Below are 17,375 nucleotides of genomic sequence, written 5' to 3'. Positions count from 1 at the left end.
GTGGTTGCAGCTCTGTCAACAAAGTCAAACATTCTACAATGACGGTATCAACAAATTAGTGTTTCCTTGGGAGAAATGTGTTTATCACAAGGAGGACTACGTTGAGAAATAAATATGTGGACATGAAGAATAAAGATCTAGAATGTTTTATTTAAAAAGCATGAAGAGTTTTCACACAAAAATGCGGATGCATTACTTTTCACCACATCCCTTCAGATATTAGAAAATGAATAAATAAATATGAAACAGAATAAGAATAAAGGAAAAATTACAAGTTCCCGAATACAGGAAAAAAGGGAATCTGAACTGTAATAGTACATGACGAAAACTAATGATAGTAAAGTGGAAAGGAGAAAACTAGAAGACATGGACCCAAATAATATGTATTCAGCCGTTTGTGTGCCATACCAATGGGAGCTTTGAATCATGAGTACAATTTATAGAGGGTAGCATTGTTGCTGTTGCTGTTGTTGTTGTTGTTGTTGTTGTTGTTGTTGTTGAGGCAGTGATGGAGACAGGAGGAGGAGGAGGAGGAGGAGTATCCAATAGGCAGTTCCAAAGCCACTTTGAGCTTGATCGAGCATGCTATTCAGCTCACTGGACAATCCTGTGACAGACCTCTCATGTAAATAGACAGCCAGTACTGTGATAGATTTTCATGGCAACAAGTCAGAAGCAGGGGTCGTCAAAGCTACCTGCAACAAGGGATAATGCTCATAGATCATATGACTGCATGCAGTAATGGTGTAGGGATGAAACAGCATATTAAACAGAATGACACGAGTTAGAAAAAGGGAGGAAGTATTTTGGTTAACTTACAATCAAGAACAACATCATTAAAGATAGAGAGACTGTTCAGCTCAGGGTAAGAAATTGGATGTGTACATTTCAAGGGAACCATCCTAGCATCTGCCTTAAATTATTTGTAGTAACTATGGAAAACCTAGATTTCAATGGCCGAATGGGAATTTGAACTGTTATCCTCTTTAACACAAGTCTAGTATGCTATGCACAGCACCATCTTAATCTCACATTTGAGAATACAGGAACTTTGATTCTTCTAAGCAATGGAAAATCCAAGTTGGAATGTAACAATATTATAAGAAGGAAAGTTGCTACTCACCATATAGCAGAGATGCTGAGTCGCAGATAGGCACAACAAAATATTTTCACACTTAAAGCTTTCACCCAAGGGCCTTTGTCAACAATAGACACACATACGGACGCACACACACAACTGCAGTCTTAGGCAACTGAAACCACACTGCTTATGGTTTCAGTTGTCTGAGACTGCAGTTGTGTGTGTGAGTTGTATTTGAATGAGTGTGTTTGCTTGCATGTGTCTATTGTTGACAAAGGCCATTGGCTGAAAGCTTTAAGTGTGAAAATATTTTTGTTGTGCCTATCTGCGACTCAGCATCTCTACTATATGGCGAGTAGCAACATTCCTTCTCATAATATTGAACTTTAGAAGAATATTTTTGAAAGGGACACTGACAACTAATAGAAACCTTGAAACTGATCGAAGTTCTTAATGTTCTTTTTGTTCCTTCCAAGCAATATTTAGTGTGTATGGAAAGTTACTATTTTTATAATTTAATTTTGTCCCAATCCACTCGCCATATATTGCTAAACAGTACTGGTTTCTACATGATTTAATCCGTTTATAGATAGTGTAAAGGTCTGACAACTCTTAATATTTTAAAAGTCAATACTTTCTCTCTTACTGCATACTGACATACATAGTACCTCCTACCTTATTTTTTGAGTTGCTTCATATTTATGACACAAACTTTTAATTCTATGATCCTGTACCTGATTATCTCAGTCAATCCTAGTAACACAGTTTAACTATATTTCATGGCCCATTGTGATATCAACCTTCACAAGATGACACATCGTCTATTACCCCGCGTGAGTAGACAGAGCCCTAATACCTATATAGGATTCAAAACACATCCTGTGATCATACAATGCAATCATCTATGACCAACATTTCTTCCTTGATGTCAGGAGGCTTGGGACTTTGTTGCTTTAGTAATATGTTCTTTCCTGTCTAAATTACTGGTGCAGAGGACATAAGAAGCTATGAAGGTACGCAGTAGAACACTGTGTCCACTTCATTAGAAAACAAATATTTTGAACACCTTTCTGGTAAGTGGAAAACATCTGGCTCGGGCAACATGAACAACTGTCTTCTAGGTAATACTGATAAAACAGCAATAGTACGAGGACAGTTCATTAAGTAATGCAACACATTTTTTTTCTGAAACAGGGGTTGTTTTATTCAGCATTGAAATACACCAGGTTATTCCCCAATCTTTTAGCTACACAACACTATTTTTCAACGTAATCTCCATTCAATGCTACGGCCTTACGCCACCTTGAAATGAGGGCCTGTATGCCTGCACGGTACCATTCCACTGGTCGATGTCGGAGCCAACGTCGTACTGCATCAGTAACTACTTCATCATCCGCGTAGTGCCTCCCACGGATTGCGTCCTTCATTGGGCCAAACATATGGAAATCCGACGGTGCGAGATCGGGGCTGTAGGGTGCATGAGGAAGAACAGTCCACTGAAGTTTTGTGAGCTCCTCTCGGGTGCGAAGACTTGTGTGAGGTCTTGCGTTGTCACGAAGAAGGAGAAGTTCGTTCAGGTTTTTGTGCCTACGAACACGCTGAAGTCGTTTCTTCAATTTCTGAAGAGTAGCACAATACACTTCAGAGTTGATCGTTTGACCATGGGGAAGGACATCGAACAGAATAGCCCCTTCAGCGTCCCAGAAGACTGTAACCATGACTTTACCGGCTGAGAGTATGGCTTTAAACTTTTTCTTGGTAGGGGAGTGGGTGTGGCGCCACTCCACTGATTGCCGTTTTGTTTCAGGTTCGAAGTGATGAACCCATGTTTCATCGCCTGTAACAATCTTTGACAAGAAATTGTCACCCTCAGCCACATGACGAGCAAGCAATTCCGCACAGATGGTTCTCCTTTGCTCTTTACGGTGTTCGGTTAGACAACGAGGGACCCAGCGGGAACAAACCTTTGAATATCCCAACTGGTGAACAATTGTGACAGCACTACCAACAGAGATGTCAAGTTGAGCACTGAGTTGTTTGATGGTGATCCGTCGATCATCTCGAACGAGTGTGTTCGCACGCTCCGCCATTGCAGGAGTCACAGCTGTGCACGGCCGGCCCGCATGCGGGAGATCAGACAGTCTTGCTTGACCTTGCGGCGATGATGACACACGCTTTGCCCAACGACTCACCGTGCTTTTGTCCACTGCCAGATCACCGTAGACATTCTGCAAGCGTCTATGAATATCTGAGATGCCCTGGTTTTCCGCCAAAAGAAACTCGATCACTGCCCGTTGTTTGCAACGCACATCTGTTACAGACGCCATTTTAACAGCGCCGTACAGTGCTGCCACCTGTCGGAAGTCAATGAAACTATACGAGACGAAGCGGGAATGCTTGAAAATATTCCACAAGAAATTTCCAGTTTTTTCAATCAAAATTGGCCGAGAAAAAAAATGTGTTGCATTACTTATTGAACTGCCCTTGTAGATCATGTTGTTTGGTGCCAGTGAATCAGCAAATACAACTTTCCAAAAATTTATGTTTTTCAATTTTTATGGCCACTATGAGCAAACACAGTAATGACTAGACATAGACAAAATTCAAGAACTACATCAACAGGAAGCAACATACAAGTTATTAGACATGAGACTTAATTCAGTAAAGCAAACAACATCAGTTCCTTCATCAAATGAGCCTGAGGACTAATGTAAGCTTTACTTAATATCATTTGGATGACATGAAGATATTTATAATGAATACACAGGTATGTATAATATAAACAGTTCAAATCTTTAGTATATATGTACCAACACATGGTCTAAAGTGTAACTTATTTAAGCAGTAGAGGATGGCAATGAATCTAACCATGTATCTCCTCAGACTTAAATGACGTCTTCTGCAGAAGGAAATACAATTTTAGTCAGAAAAATACACTTAAGACTTTGGCCTAAACCACAAAAACATCATATCAAGAATTCAGCTACTCTGCAAAGAAATAGTTTTATGTCTATTACATTGCACTAAATAATTAAGACAAAAGTGTGATAATAGCTTCCAGAATTATGTATCATGAGCAGAGTGATGCACTTAAGGCTATGAACACCACTGAAGAATGTGACCCACAAATACAAACAATAAAAAAATGAAAACAAATTACTGGATTGGGGCTGACATAATATATAAATCCAAAAACAAAAGAGATGGATTTCTAAAGGTTTCATGATTTTATATAGTCCTGTTAAATGGATAAGAAGAAAACAAAGGTATAATGGACAATGCTTTAGGAGTGAGTGAAAACTTTAAATCTGATAAGAGATGGGATGCATCGCCAGTGCATATTTCATTCCCTCTGTGTGTGTGTGTGTGTGTGTGTGTGTGTGTGTGTGTGTGTGTGTGTTTTGAGCTAAAACCATTCCAATTTTGGTGGGTGGTTACACACTTTTCTTCTTTGAGATATTTAGTTATTTTGATATATTCTAGGTCTTTCAGCTGGCTACCATCACCCAAATGGTGCCGTATTTCAGCTAACTGAATAGTTGGTATCTTTAGGTGGTTCTGATGACCGTTCTCTGTTGGGCACCATCAAGAGATGTGCAAAATAGTTTAATAGGATTTAAATACAAAATGCAAAATAAATTTTCAAAACACGTACATTGAAACAAATACCTCTGGTCAGTGAATATATTATATGCCATCTCTTTTACTGATTTTAACACGAATATTTGTTCAAATATTTCATCTTCCATGTACCACCTATGTGGCCTATTATTATTATTATTGGTAAACAAGTATTATATGTAAGGATTTTTTTTCAGCTGGATGTCTGTTCAAGGAATCAAAACTAATTGTCATTATCTCTTAAGTAATGTAGTGTTTCCAGATCTACTGCAGTGTGAGCACTGCCACTGGGTACAGAAGAATCAGTCATCAACAGACATGTAAGATTCCACCCCCTTTTTCTAATCAGAATGTTGTTAAGTTCCTCCAATTTTCTTCTTGTTTAGAAAGTATACGATATGGATAGTAACACACATCCTCTGCTTTTGGTTCCTCTAATTTACAGAATCTCTCAAAACACCTATCAAGACTTCCTTTAATAAATCCTATGAACACGCAACAATATGTAGGGTTATACATTTGTAAGCTTCTTAGCACTCTCATCAGTTTTGGCAGAAGACATCCATAGTAGGCACCTTAATCCCTTCTAAATCCTTTTATGTCTTCTTTAGGCTGGTAATTTCGGATGCTGTTGTTCCTAAAGCAGTGTTTAATTACTTTTCACTAATTCCTCATTTAGGTGAGTGGACATTTGTGTGACCAACTACTTGTCATGTTCAGTCAAGGTATTATTTATTTGAGATGTCAGCACTGCATCTCTCTCATCTCAGTTGTAGGTTTTGAACAGACTACATATTCATTAAGACATTATATTTCAGTATCATTAAAAGCTGCTGATTCGAGTTTCCTTAAAGTTTCATTATGAGTATCCTCGACTGTGGGTAGATCTTGAATGCAATTATATGAACTCAGCTGATGTCTGTTTTGCACTTAATTAATACACCTTAAATAATACATTTTAACCTGAATACATTTCATTGTGGTGTTTCTGTGTGGGTTGTTCTTTGTGTGAGATGCAGCCTAATAGTGACATCTCCCACACATAAGAGAGACTACAGTGTGTCCAATCCTCGGCGAACTTTATTTAGTGGGACTTGCAGAAAGGAGGGTGGGTAAGAGCACAGTGACATCTGCTGGGGGGGGGGGGGGGCCTTGTGGTGAGACAAACAGTAGCTCGTGAAACTCTCAGGCAGATCACCTGCTATGACAGAAATATCACGAGACATGAAATCACAGGCAACTTCCAAGCAAACTTTGGTGCTCAAGCTCAATATGGATTACAGTTCGCATGTGGAAAGAAGTCCCCCTCAGGCTGATAGGCAGATGCAGGATGAAGGGAAGTGTGAGGAAGCACGTTTACTCATGTACTGCCAACTTACATATGCATGTGCCTCATAGAGATCAACAGCTGTGGTATATATTAGACATGGAAGCAACAACTGTCCATGAAAACACTTTATTCAACTGTTGTCTTCAAATGTGGTACTAATTTGTAACACAGACTGTAAAACTAAATTAAAGCTGCTGTAATTCAACACAATGAGTAGAAGAAGAGCTGCTTATTAAAGGGCCACTACCATCAGTCTGACTTCAGCATCACTTGAAAAGCAAAGACAATCAACACCAAATGTTCCACACAGAGCCAACAGGGCACACAAAGAACTAGGGGGCAAGGTGATTTCTTTTCGTGTATGAGCTGTAGACAGACAATACCCAAGAGTGCTATAATACTGAGCTTCAGAAACTCTTATGGTACATTAAGCAGTCCATAAAATGTAGACTTCCAAGCAACAACAGGTACTCCAGATGATGTAAATTAAAAATTTTTAATATCACTTTACAAGTTACCAAACAAAAGTCGATTATGTTGGAATTTTATTTTAGATTAGATTAACAGATGTAAGTATATAATGTTGTTTAACAAGCTGACATTTACTTAAAAACGACATAACAATGATGTTTTAATTATATTTCATTTATTTAGATCCAACAAATAAAGAAAACTGAACAAAATCACTTAGGAAACAAACTATCTCCACAGTCAAATCATCGTCTGTGCTTACAATGTAGTGTTGGATAGACATTTTTGGTACAACAAAAGCAGCAAAATGATCAATGGCCAATAAAAACTATCAATAACAATCTTACCGAAGAACAGAAAAAGCAACTTTACAAGTACATAGATATAGACACTGTTTACAAAGGTATAGTTGTCACTGTCACATTTAATGAAGTTTGTGTTGCTCTTGAGTAAACTCATGATCTCACAAATATGCAATAGTGATCCCACTCCCTCCTTCCTTCCTTCCATCACTTTACTTTGAGACCACTAGTCATTGTCAGATGATTTAGATATGTTTTAAATTAAACAAACAATAATGATAAATGTATACTGTGTACTCAAGTCTTACTGCCATTTCTAACAGTTACAGTCATGGTCTCATTCAACAGGCAGGTGCATAATACACCACCTGTATTTGCTGTGGAACTATTTTTGTTCAAACAAATGACTCATTAAATGGGAAATATGAAATTTAAAAAAATCATTAAGAGTAGCATTTTATATTTTACAAATACAAAATATCTATAGTTTAAGCATTTTAAATAAAATAGAAAATGCTTTTTGCAAAATAGAGACAGGTATTTTGCATTTTGTATCTGCATTTCAAATATACATGTTTCACATAATTCACATTCCCTCCTTCCTACTGTTCACCTTGAGCCCTTGGTGCCAGAGCACAGTCCACTTGTGAAGTGGGGAGGTAAGTACACAGCCAGGAACTGAACCAGTATACGCTCGTCAAGCCAAGATTGGATGCCACACTAGGTCGCAGCATTTGCTGTAAATGAATGCACAGAGATTTATACTTGCTGGTCTCCAGCTGTTAAACCCTCTCACAACAAGACAGCTCCCCCACCAGAGTAGTCACAGAGCTCATGAACACTCACCAAGAGAGTTGGGCAGTGGAGTTGCCAAACCTACAGTTTTCTTTGAACTGCTACAACCGCCACTAGATCATCTGGAATCTATAAAGAAAAGTGGGACTGCAGCCAGACACATGGTACTTGAATAAAGATAACAAAACCAGCGACTTTATTTGAGTCTACCAGCATTTATTCTTTTTAATACATGCTACCAGTTTCAACACCACATGGTATCATCTTCAGGCTCTAGATTAATCTACTATGTACAACCATTTTCATATGCATTGAACAGAATTGTACGCAGTGGGCTTGTCATTGCCAGGGAAGATATGGAATCCAGTTAATTTTGGCCCACTGCATTCAGAAATACTCATGTGCTATTGTTTATGGTGCTTAACCAGTGAAGATAACATTACAATAAATAACTAACAAGAGAAACAAGAATGCTTCTGTCTCCATTTTCTCTACAGGAGAAATAACAGGAGATCCAGGAACTGGAGCTTACATGATAGAAATACAAAACACCAACTGCTCATGAGGTAATTGTCCCCCTTTCAAAACTCTGGCATACATTAACAACTTAGTAATGACCCCACATACAATTTCAAAATGTTTCCTGTGTGTTAGTAACCAGGCCACAGGATGTCTACATGAATTTGAAACTTTTTTCATTGGTATACAAATTCAATATCGGACTGACTCTGCTTTCTGTCTTTCTTGCAGTCACACTGCACATTAAATCATACAAGCCGATTCTATCAAAACCCCCTTATTAAGTCCATATAATTCCAAATAATTTTACCACATCCCTCCAGAAATTTACAGATTACTCTAATTCCTGAGGCCATGTTGTACACAAATTGTAGTTTCATAAACCTTGAGGATTGTTAAGGAATAACACTTTTTGTTGAGGAAGACATTTTATTTTCAATTTTAAAAGCAAAATCTTTAACTAACACAAACTAATAAACACAGAAGATTGAGAATCAGTTGTTTTTCTCATTAGATTGTTTATTGGAATGAGCACCAAGGTGTTGCAGGACTTCTTAGTGGATTACAAAAGAATCAGTGCCATACCTCGCACACCTCTCAGTACAAAATACAAAAACAGTCTTGACACTACACATATCACCACCATAATTTCATGAGCAAAATTATTACGTAACATTACATTTAATTTTTTAGATTTGAGGATACCATTCACTTCTTAATTAATGATAGTAACTTTTGAATCATGACACCAATTCCATCATGTATTTCATGGAATTTTCCATTGTACATAAAAGCAGGCGTTGTTACTATCAAATTCTTCTCATCAACACAGGCATCAGTAACATTCTGAAACAGAAGGATTCAAGTATGCCACATGACAAATTTTAAATTGAGAGTAGTTAGCAATACAAAATACAAAATGAATCGCAATGCAAGCACTGCATAAAATTTTTAAAAATAAATATGAGAGAGAGAGAGAGAGAGAGAGAGAGAGAGAGAGAGAGAGAGGAGTAGGAGGAGAAGAAGATAGGTTTATCAACATGTTACCAGTTGCCTCTCCTTTTGTAGTTGGCAATGCATAGCTCATTTAATTCATGGTCAATTTTCGATTTTCTGCATTTTGTGTAGTTTGCAAAGATGGCTACTTTTGTGCTGCGCGCAAGCAAGATGAAAACAAGAAATATTGGACTGTTTTGGTTTGAAGTATACATCTGGTCATTTTAGTAACACAACAATTAGTACTAGTCAGTTTATGCTAATTATTCGGTGTGTGGGCAAGAGATTTTATTTCTAAGTATATTTTCAATTTGTGTTATGACAAAGATAAATAAACATGGAAACATGGATTCCACATATGATAGTGTTTTTGAAAATAAGATCAATTGCAGTACCCATAGTACTGATCTGACTGTGGCAGAATCCAATGCTCAAAAAGCTAATATGCAGGCACAATCAATTGAAAGTGTTGAGCAAATACCTCCTCCTGTCGTAGAGCCCTTTTCTGTATTAACCAATAAAATTAATTGCTGCACACAAATACAATTCTTGATGAGAGAGATGCAGTGCTGACATCTCAAATAAATAACACCTTGACTGAACATGACAAGTAGTTGGTCACACAAATGTCCACTCATCTAAATGAGGAATTAGTGAAAAGTAATTAAACACTGGTTTAGGAACAACAGCATCCGAAATTACCAGCCTAAAGAAGACATAAAAGGATTTACCTGATTCCATTTCCAAATGTGGAAACAATACAATCAGCACAGAAGACAATGGAAGATATGATGCGCGAATTAACGCAATGTGTCTACAGCCTGTCCATAGAAACAGAAGTAGTAGTGTTGAAAACCAGGCTAGATGAGCAAAGTTAAAAATTAAATACTGAATTCGCCCAGTGTCTTGAGCAGAAAGACAAAATGCTCACCGATAAAATAAATTTAGAGTGGAAAGGCCCAATACAATGTGCTGGGACTACCAAAGCCACAGAGAACTGTACACATTATGAACAATTTGAAAAGGCTTTTCTTGCTAAGTACTAGTCAGTGGGCATATAAGAACCCCTTACAAAACTGGTCTTCAGCCCATAAATTCACAACCCAAAACAGGATGGACTTGGGAAGTATTTCAACACATACATTAATTTAATGAGCTATTGGGACAAGCTGGTTGCACACGAAGATGTATTACACGTCTTGAAGGCAAAGTTGACTGTGCACATAAGGGAAAGTTAATAACAGTCCCTGATTTTGACATTTAAAATTTTTTGTGACTGCTCGATACCACAGACCTAATGTAAGAAGATGAGAAAAGCAGCACTGGCAACAATGGCTCATAGTCAGCAAATAAGAATGGACACTGCCACAATAATAGCTATAACAGGAGGTCACGGAGTAACGGCAGCACATTGCAAACCAGTCACAAAAGTCAGAATGGCAACAATGGTAGTCCACAAAGTGGGCAGACATTCTTTCAGAGGCAGAGACAAAATAATAAGCAGTACCATCCCTGTTATCACAATAATCAAAATGGGAACTGACAAAACAACAATAGGAATTAAGGCCACGATAATCAGTGGTCACAAAATAATCAAGAGCGAGGTATGCTGGGAAACCAAAATAGGAGTAACTATAAACAGAATGTCCAGATAGTAGAGATGGTTGAAGCGCCACAGACGACAAAGTCCGGGGCGTCAAACTAAATGTGACTGTATCAAGTTCCCTGATGCCAGTCGTGGGATGGAAAGGGGAGGGGGGGGGGCATAGTTTGAAAGAATGGATAAACATGCTCCAATATAACAATGAAACTGACATCCATCAAGAGTTATTTAATGAGGTAGACAATAGTACGGGGTGTTCAAAAAGTCTCTCCACAGTGTCGTATGATTGTTCACCTGCCTGGGTTACTTCCCTTCACATGGACTCTCCCAGCATTTCACTTTTTCATTTATCTCAGCCATAAATGAATATTCAATAAATTAATAACTTTTATTTCACCGAGTTTCATTTCGGTACATTCACTGTAGCATCCGGCACACACGGCTACCAATCATACGGCACTACGGAGAAACTTTCTGAACACCCCATATTAAAAGTCCCTCAGAATACATACAAGCAGTTGTGGGAGGTATTCTCACGACATTGATTTTAGACACTGGTGCAAGTGTAAACATGATAGAAGCTAATTTCTTTAGAAAAATAAAGTCTATACAGATTCTGACTTTGCCAGTTCAAAACTGTGTGGTATCTGGTGCTATTGGTGCCAGAAGCCAGACTGTTACATTGCAGGAACGGATAGGTGTAGAATTCGAGAACGGAGCGGATCAATGCATGTTTCTCATCGTAAAAAATTTAACTGTGTCCTGTCTCGTAGCCACGGAATACATGTGGGAACACGACGCAAAGATCGACTTCCCGCATGGGAAATGCCATGTAAAGGTAGGAGGTAAGGAGTTTGTTTTGAATCTGATAAAGACAAAAGCAAAACACAGCAGACTATGCCCAGGAATACAAGTTAAAATTATTAAGAATAGAGTACTCTGAGTGCAAGACCATTCACAGTACATGAAGCTTGCTTCTGAACTAAAGAACAGCGGGTAGAACGAAACAGATTCTTCACTCATACGATGCAAATCCAATGAAGTGAAACCTTATCAGATGAACAGAAAATGTAATTATGTACGTTACTGGAGAAATACATCCAGGTTTTTCATTAAAGTCTGGCATGATTACCGTATTAACTCGAATCTAAGCCGCACCTGAAAAATGAGACTCGAAATCAAGGAAAAAAAATTTCCCCGAACCTAAGCCGCACCTGAAATTTGAGACTCGAAATTCAAGGGGAGAGAAAAGTTTTAGGCCGCACCTCCAAATCCGTTGTAATATGAGACACAATTTAGGTCGAATGAATGACGATCCAGCTACAGTAGTTTGGTTCGAGTCGTAAGCTTACCAGGTAGCCATTGCTATGTGTCAGGCACTCCATCCGTATTTATATGGGTACCCTTCCTTTTTCACATGCTTCGTCTGGTTTGAATTGATTGCTTATTTTTCTTTGATCTGATAAGTGCTGTTCTCTTTGTTATAGGTGTTTACGTCACTCTAAGCTGAAAATGCATTACTGTACTGTGTCGTGCATTGTTTGTCGCATTCTGATTATGAATATTTACGACCTGTCGCCGCTCGCTACACGGCTTGCTTTTGTGTGCGCTACCGCTGCTTAAAAAAAAAAGGAGAGGAATCGTCTCATTAGTGAAACAATGGCAAGAGAATGCTATTTGTTGTTACTTGCACTGATGCTTTCTTTGATAATGATCAACAGCACCAAATAACAGACTGCGTATGATAGATGTTCTGAACGAGAGTTTAGCCAAAATTTTTCTCTGTTTGAAAATCTTTGCAGACGCCTCTTTAGTACATTACATTCTGCACAAAAATTAGTCATCTTAGATTTAAAAATCTAGTCAATTGCCGTGCTTCATTTCTGACTGTATCACTATTAGGCATAAGAATAATACGAATATAAACATGACATGCTATGTATATTCTTCCGCGTTTGCTGTTGTCTCACTCTAGTTTCGTAGTTTAATAGGCAGACAGGATTTAAATGAGATAGCAGCAGCAAAGAATACATGGCAAAATTTTTATATTCATATTATTCTTATGGTGAAGAGAATACTGCATGTGATTCACAATTCATAAAAGTTCCTATTAGCAACCATCTCTTCTCACAGGTAGGAAAAAGTTCAGAATGTAGAGTTGGCCATATTGACAAACATCCCAAACAGTCTTGCCAGTCGGATTTTTGTAGTACATTGAAATGCTGCTACTTTCGAAGATGAACAATACGGAATTTGTATTTACTTCATTGGATAATGTATGAAAATGCAGTGGTCGAAACTTGGGGCGGAGAAAAAATCTCTTCTTCCACTTTTTTTTTAATTTATTTACTGACGCAGCGGTTTTGGCACCAGTATTTATCTTTGTGCCTGCAAAGCATGCCTGTGTAGCGCTACATATATTCGATAGCAGAAGTTAGTTGTGGCGGCACCTACCAACATTTTTCAGAACTTCCACTTACTTTGCACTCGATTCTAAGCCGCAGGCGGTTTTTTGGATTACAAAAACCGGAAAAAAAGTGCGGCTCAGATTCGAGTAAATACCACATAAAACTTACTGTCAAGCAACCTATTCAGTGCCGTAGTCCAAAAACGAGGCTGTCAAACAGGAGCTCCAGAAGATGATACAGTGTCGTGTTATAGAGCCTTCACTTTTGACATAGAGCAGCCCATTATTAGCTGTGGGTAAGGCAGGCAGAGGGCTGCGCCTTGTTCTTGATGAACGATCTATCAACAAAATAACTGTTCTGGCAAGAACCAGGCCAGACGTTTTCGAGGAGCAGCTACAGGAATTCCACAGAGTTTGGTATCTGTCTTCGATAGACCTCTGCTATTCATACTGGCAAATGGCCCTCTCAGAAGAGTCACAGAAATACACTGCTTTTATCTTTGCCAAAAGATCTTATCAATTTCGAGTGCTTTCCTTCAATCTGAATGTCAGTGCCAGAGTATTTATTTCAGCACTCGAAACAGTTTAGGACCCAAACTGTTAGACCAGGTCACGCTACATGTGGACGACTTGCTAATCACAACAGCTACCTGGCAGGTACACCTGTGCTTGTTAGACAGGGTGCTCAGTAAGTTTTCAGAGTACAGAGTTACTGCCAACTTGGACAAATCTAAATTCGCAAGGAACCAGATCAAATTCCTTGGGCACATCATTTCACAGTCAGGAATTTTGCGTGACCCTGAAACGATTAGGGCCATAGAAAATTTTCTGCCTTGTTTAACTAAGAAGCAGTTAAAGACGTTTATCGGCCACGCTTCAGAAAGCTCGTTCCTGATTAGTCTACAAACAATACTGATTAGCTGAAATTATGGACAAAAAATGTGGTATGGCACTGGTCTGACAAATGTCTGGAGGCATTTAACAGAATTAAAAAGACACTGGTAAAGTAGAATGTCTTTCACTACCCAAACATGCAGAAGAACTTCTGCACTGTGACAGACGCGTCATTCTGGTTTGAGGGTGTGCCTGTTTCAGGAAATACGAAATTAACGTGATTAGTTTTGCAAGCCACGTACTCATGGAATGTGAAAGATAGTATTCAACCACAGAATTAGAGGCATTAGCCATGATTTGGTTCTTTAAAAAGTTCAACTACTATATTCATGGTAAACATATCAAAGTGTATTGTGACTGTCAAGCCTTGAGCTTTCTGCTGACGTGTAAGTTGTTACACCGGCGACTGGCCAAATGGACTCTCCTGTTACAGGAGTATGATTATGAAGTAGTCCATGTCAGTGGCAAGGACAATGTGGTATTGGAAGCTCTATGCAGAATTCTGCAAGATCTGCCAGAGTATTCAGATCTTATAAAACAGATGTCACATTGCAAGGTACTTTTAATGAGAGATCCAATGCATAAACAGTATTATCTAAAAATGTGCAGAAATATATACACTACAGGATGCAGATACAAAATGGGCAAAAGTAAAGCACATGCTCACAGAACAGCCTAATCATTAGTTTTCACAGTACTATCAGGTGTGCAATAATGTATTGTTTCATAGGCAAAGAAATCAACCTGATTTCTTGTGTGTTTGCATTCCAGACAGATTTAAAGAATATGTTATATCGCATACACATATAACATGGGGACACTTTGGTGTTGAGAAATCCAGATGCAAGATTGCACCATACACTTACATTCACAAGGAAGAGATAGAGTAAAATACTCAGTCGAATGACTTATTTTCAAAATATGTGTGATTGTATGCCACCTAAATCTGCCACTGCAGCACCCATAATCAAACATATCAAGGAAGAGTATATTCCAAGATCCAGATAACCGGATGCCATATTATCCGATAACACACTAAATTTCACTGGCAGAAAATGGAAAAGTTTTTTGCCAGGAAATGGCATCAAGCAGATACGTAACTTTCATCACGAATCAAATCCTACTGAATAGATTTTTTGAGAATTCAACTGCTTCATTAGAATGTATGCAACTCTCAAGTTAACCAAATGGGTTGAATCTGTTACGTCATTTCAGCAAGTGGTAAACAATCTGCCGCACAATTCCACACAGCAAACGCCAGCCTTGCTCATGTTTGATACAACAGAGAGAAATGAGGGAATGAATCCTTTTTCCCAGTTTACAGAGAGTAAATTGTCATGTGAGGGAAGAATTACGCAAGCTTTGGTTGCACTTAGTTCAGCAGCTGCTGTGAGAAAAACAACTTATGATAAGAAACTGGGAAAGATGCAAGAATTCAAAATTAGAGATAAAAATCTTGTTGAGAACACAACCTAAATCTTCTCTTTTACTAAGCAAAAACAAGAAATGGCAACTAATGTACACTGGTCCATGTAAGATTATCCAAATACCTCATGAAGGAAGTTACCTATTGGCCTATCCTGAATCACTGAAAGTTAAAGGACTTTATCACCAAAAGAATCTGAAATATTTGCACAGACGCCAAAGTATTTTGCCTTTCATATTTTTTCTACCACTGTGTATGGAAAATGTATACACTCCTTGAAGTTTTATGCTGAATCTGTCATACTATTAAAATCTATTGAACAAGGAAGAACATATACTAGTGTACCAAAACTAACTTACATAAATATTAACAATGATATGAAGTCTAGAAGTTTGGCAAGTTTATAATGGAAGATGATTGTGTATAGATCATTTAAAGTTTAGGATAAGGGAAAGTGATAAACAAAAGCCAAATGAGCACTGAAGTTATGTTCTTATAATCTGCTGCCCAGTACAAACAAACAGATTAACTGTTACACGCTACTAACTGTATAGTGTCCAGTGTAACTAGTTATCTTGTGGTAAGCATTTTTTTCAAATTTAATTTCTACATAATAAATATGTGATAAGCTTATACACTGAATACTACTAAGTAAAGGGCAATTAGTTAAACCTGGTGGTGAACTGTATGAAAACAGTACATTCTCTGGTCACACACGTGCCTATATAGGGTGAAACTAAATTGAGCTGATCATTTATTGAAAGGAAGATACACAAGCCATGCAATAAATATAATCAAACTGTAAATGTTAGTACAAAAGTAGCATGACAGATGGCATTTCTAGTTGATAAGTCAAGCAGAAGCTAGTACAAGATGCTACTGGATTGATATTTTATTTTGTATGTGAATATTTATGTGTATGTCAATCTCTTACTTATCTATTTCAGGTGAGTTGATATGAATTCTATTTTAAATTAGATAATTGCTATGCAAAGGTACACTGGCACAATTTGCTCTTTGCTGATCCATATCTAGAATTATTTCATGGGTATATGGTAACATGATGATAATATAGGTAATGATACTCAACCTGTGAAATATAAAAATAGGGAAGTAGAATTTTATGACAAACAAAGCTAACATACCAAAAACACATGAGTGACACATTATTCACGTAAAGTACGCCACTTGTTAATTAATTTGTATAAGAAGTAAATGCGATCCAGGGAATGAATAAACTTGTGTGAATAAGAGTGTTTTTATAATTGAAGAGTGCGATGTGAACAGTTTATATGTCAAAGTCACCGTTGCAAACTGCCCACCAGCCTGTGCAGTGAGAAGTCCTGTGCACATAATTTGTCTTCGATGTGTACATGCACACTGACACATTTATCTGCACACAAAAGTTACTTAGTGAACTTAAAGACATTACTGCACTGGCGAGTTAATGAACAAGTAAACAACCATCTCATCAATAAACAAACACCGCGTGAAAGCACGAATAATTGCTGCCACACACAAACTTTGCAATTATACACTGAGTGAATCTTTTTTTTTTTATGTAACAATTCTAAGCAGTGACTCTGCAGAGACGTCCTTGAAATGCCTGTGGTGAACACTAGAAAGCATAAACGAGTACTGTTTGTTGTTGACCTCAGCAGACAAGAATTCGACTGTTTGTTTTAAAGTATGCCATGATCTATACACAGTGGTGCCAAATACAAACTAGTGCACAATAAAGTTCCCTAAATATAGATCTGGATCACAAGAACAATACACATGAAAGACAACAATGAAAGTGAACTCTGCTGTACTAATCAAATTTTTCCCTACGGCAGCTCTGCGATATTTAACTAATTTTTGTAGAGCTGATAGAGTTTTGCTTTGATTTTCGTGTGTCAACGGCCACAGCCGGTTGTCATGTATGAAG

General features: G+C 37.9%; 1 protein-coding gene across 2 annotated transcripts in view; it reads right to left on the bottom strand.

Moving 5' to 3' along the window:
- Positions 1 to 8,617: 8,617 nt before the first annotated feature.
- LOC126481208 (ES1 protein homolog, mitochondrial-like) overlaps positions 8,618 to 17,375 on the bottom strand; it is a 66,868-nt gene continuing 58,110 nt past the window's right edge. For both annotated transcript variants that reach the window (XM_050104810.1, XM_050104809.1), the window contains exon 7: positions 8,618 to 8,965. In XM_050104810.1, the coding sequence (XP_049960767.1) occupies positions 8,828 to 8,965 (138 nt within the window). In that variant the 3' untranslated portion in view covers positions 8,618 to 8,827. The remainder of the gene's footprint in view (positions 8,966 to 17,375) is intronic.

This window comes from Schistocerca serialis, chromosome 5 (genome assembly GCF_023864345.2).
Source record: "Schistocerca serialis cubense isolate TAMUIC-IGC-003099 chromosome 5, iqSchSeri2.2, whole genome shotgun sequence".
Classification (NCBI taxonomy): Eukaryota; Metazoa; Arthropoda; class Insecta; order Orthoptera; family Acrididae; genus Schistocerca; species Schistocerca serialis.
The sequence above is the reverse complement of the archived record's forward strand: the minus strand, read 5'-3'. Positions and strand labels throughout refer to the sequence as shown.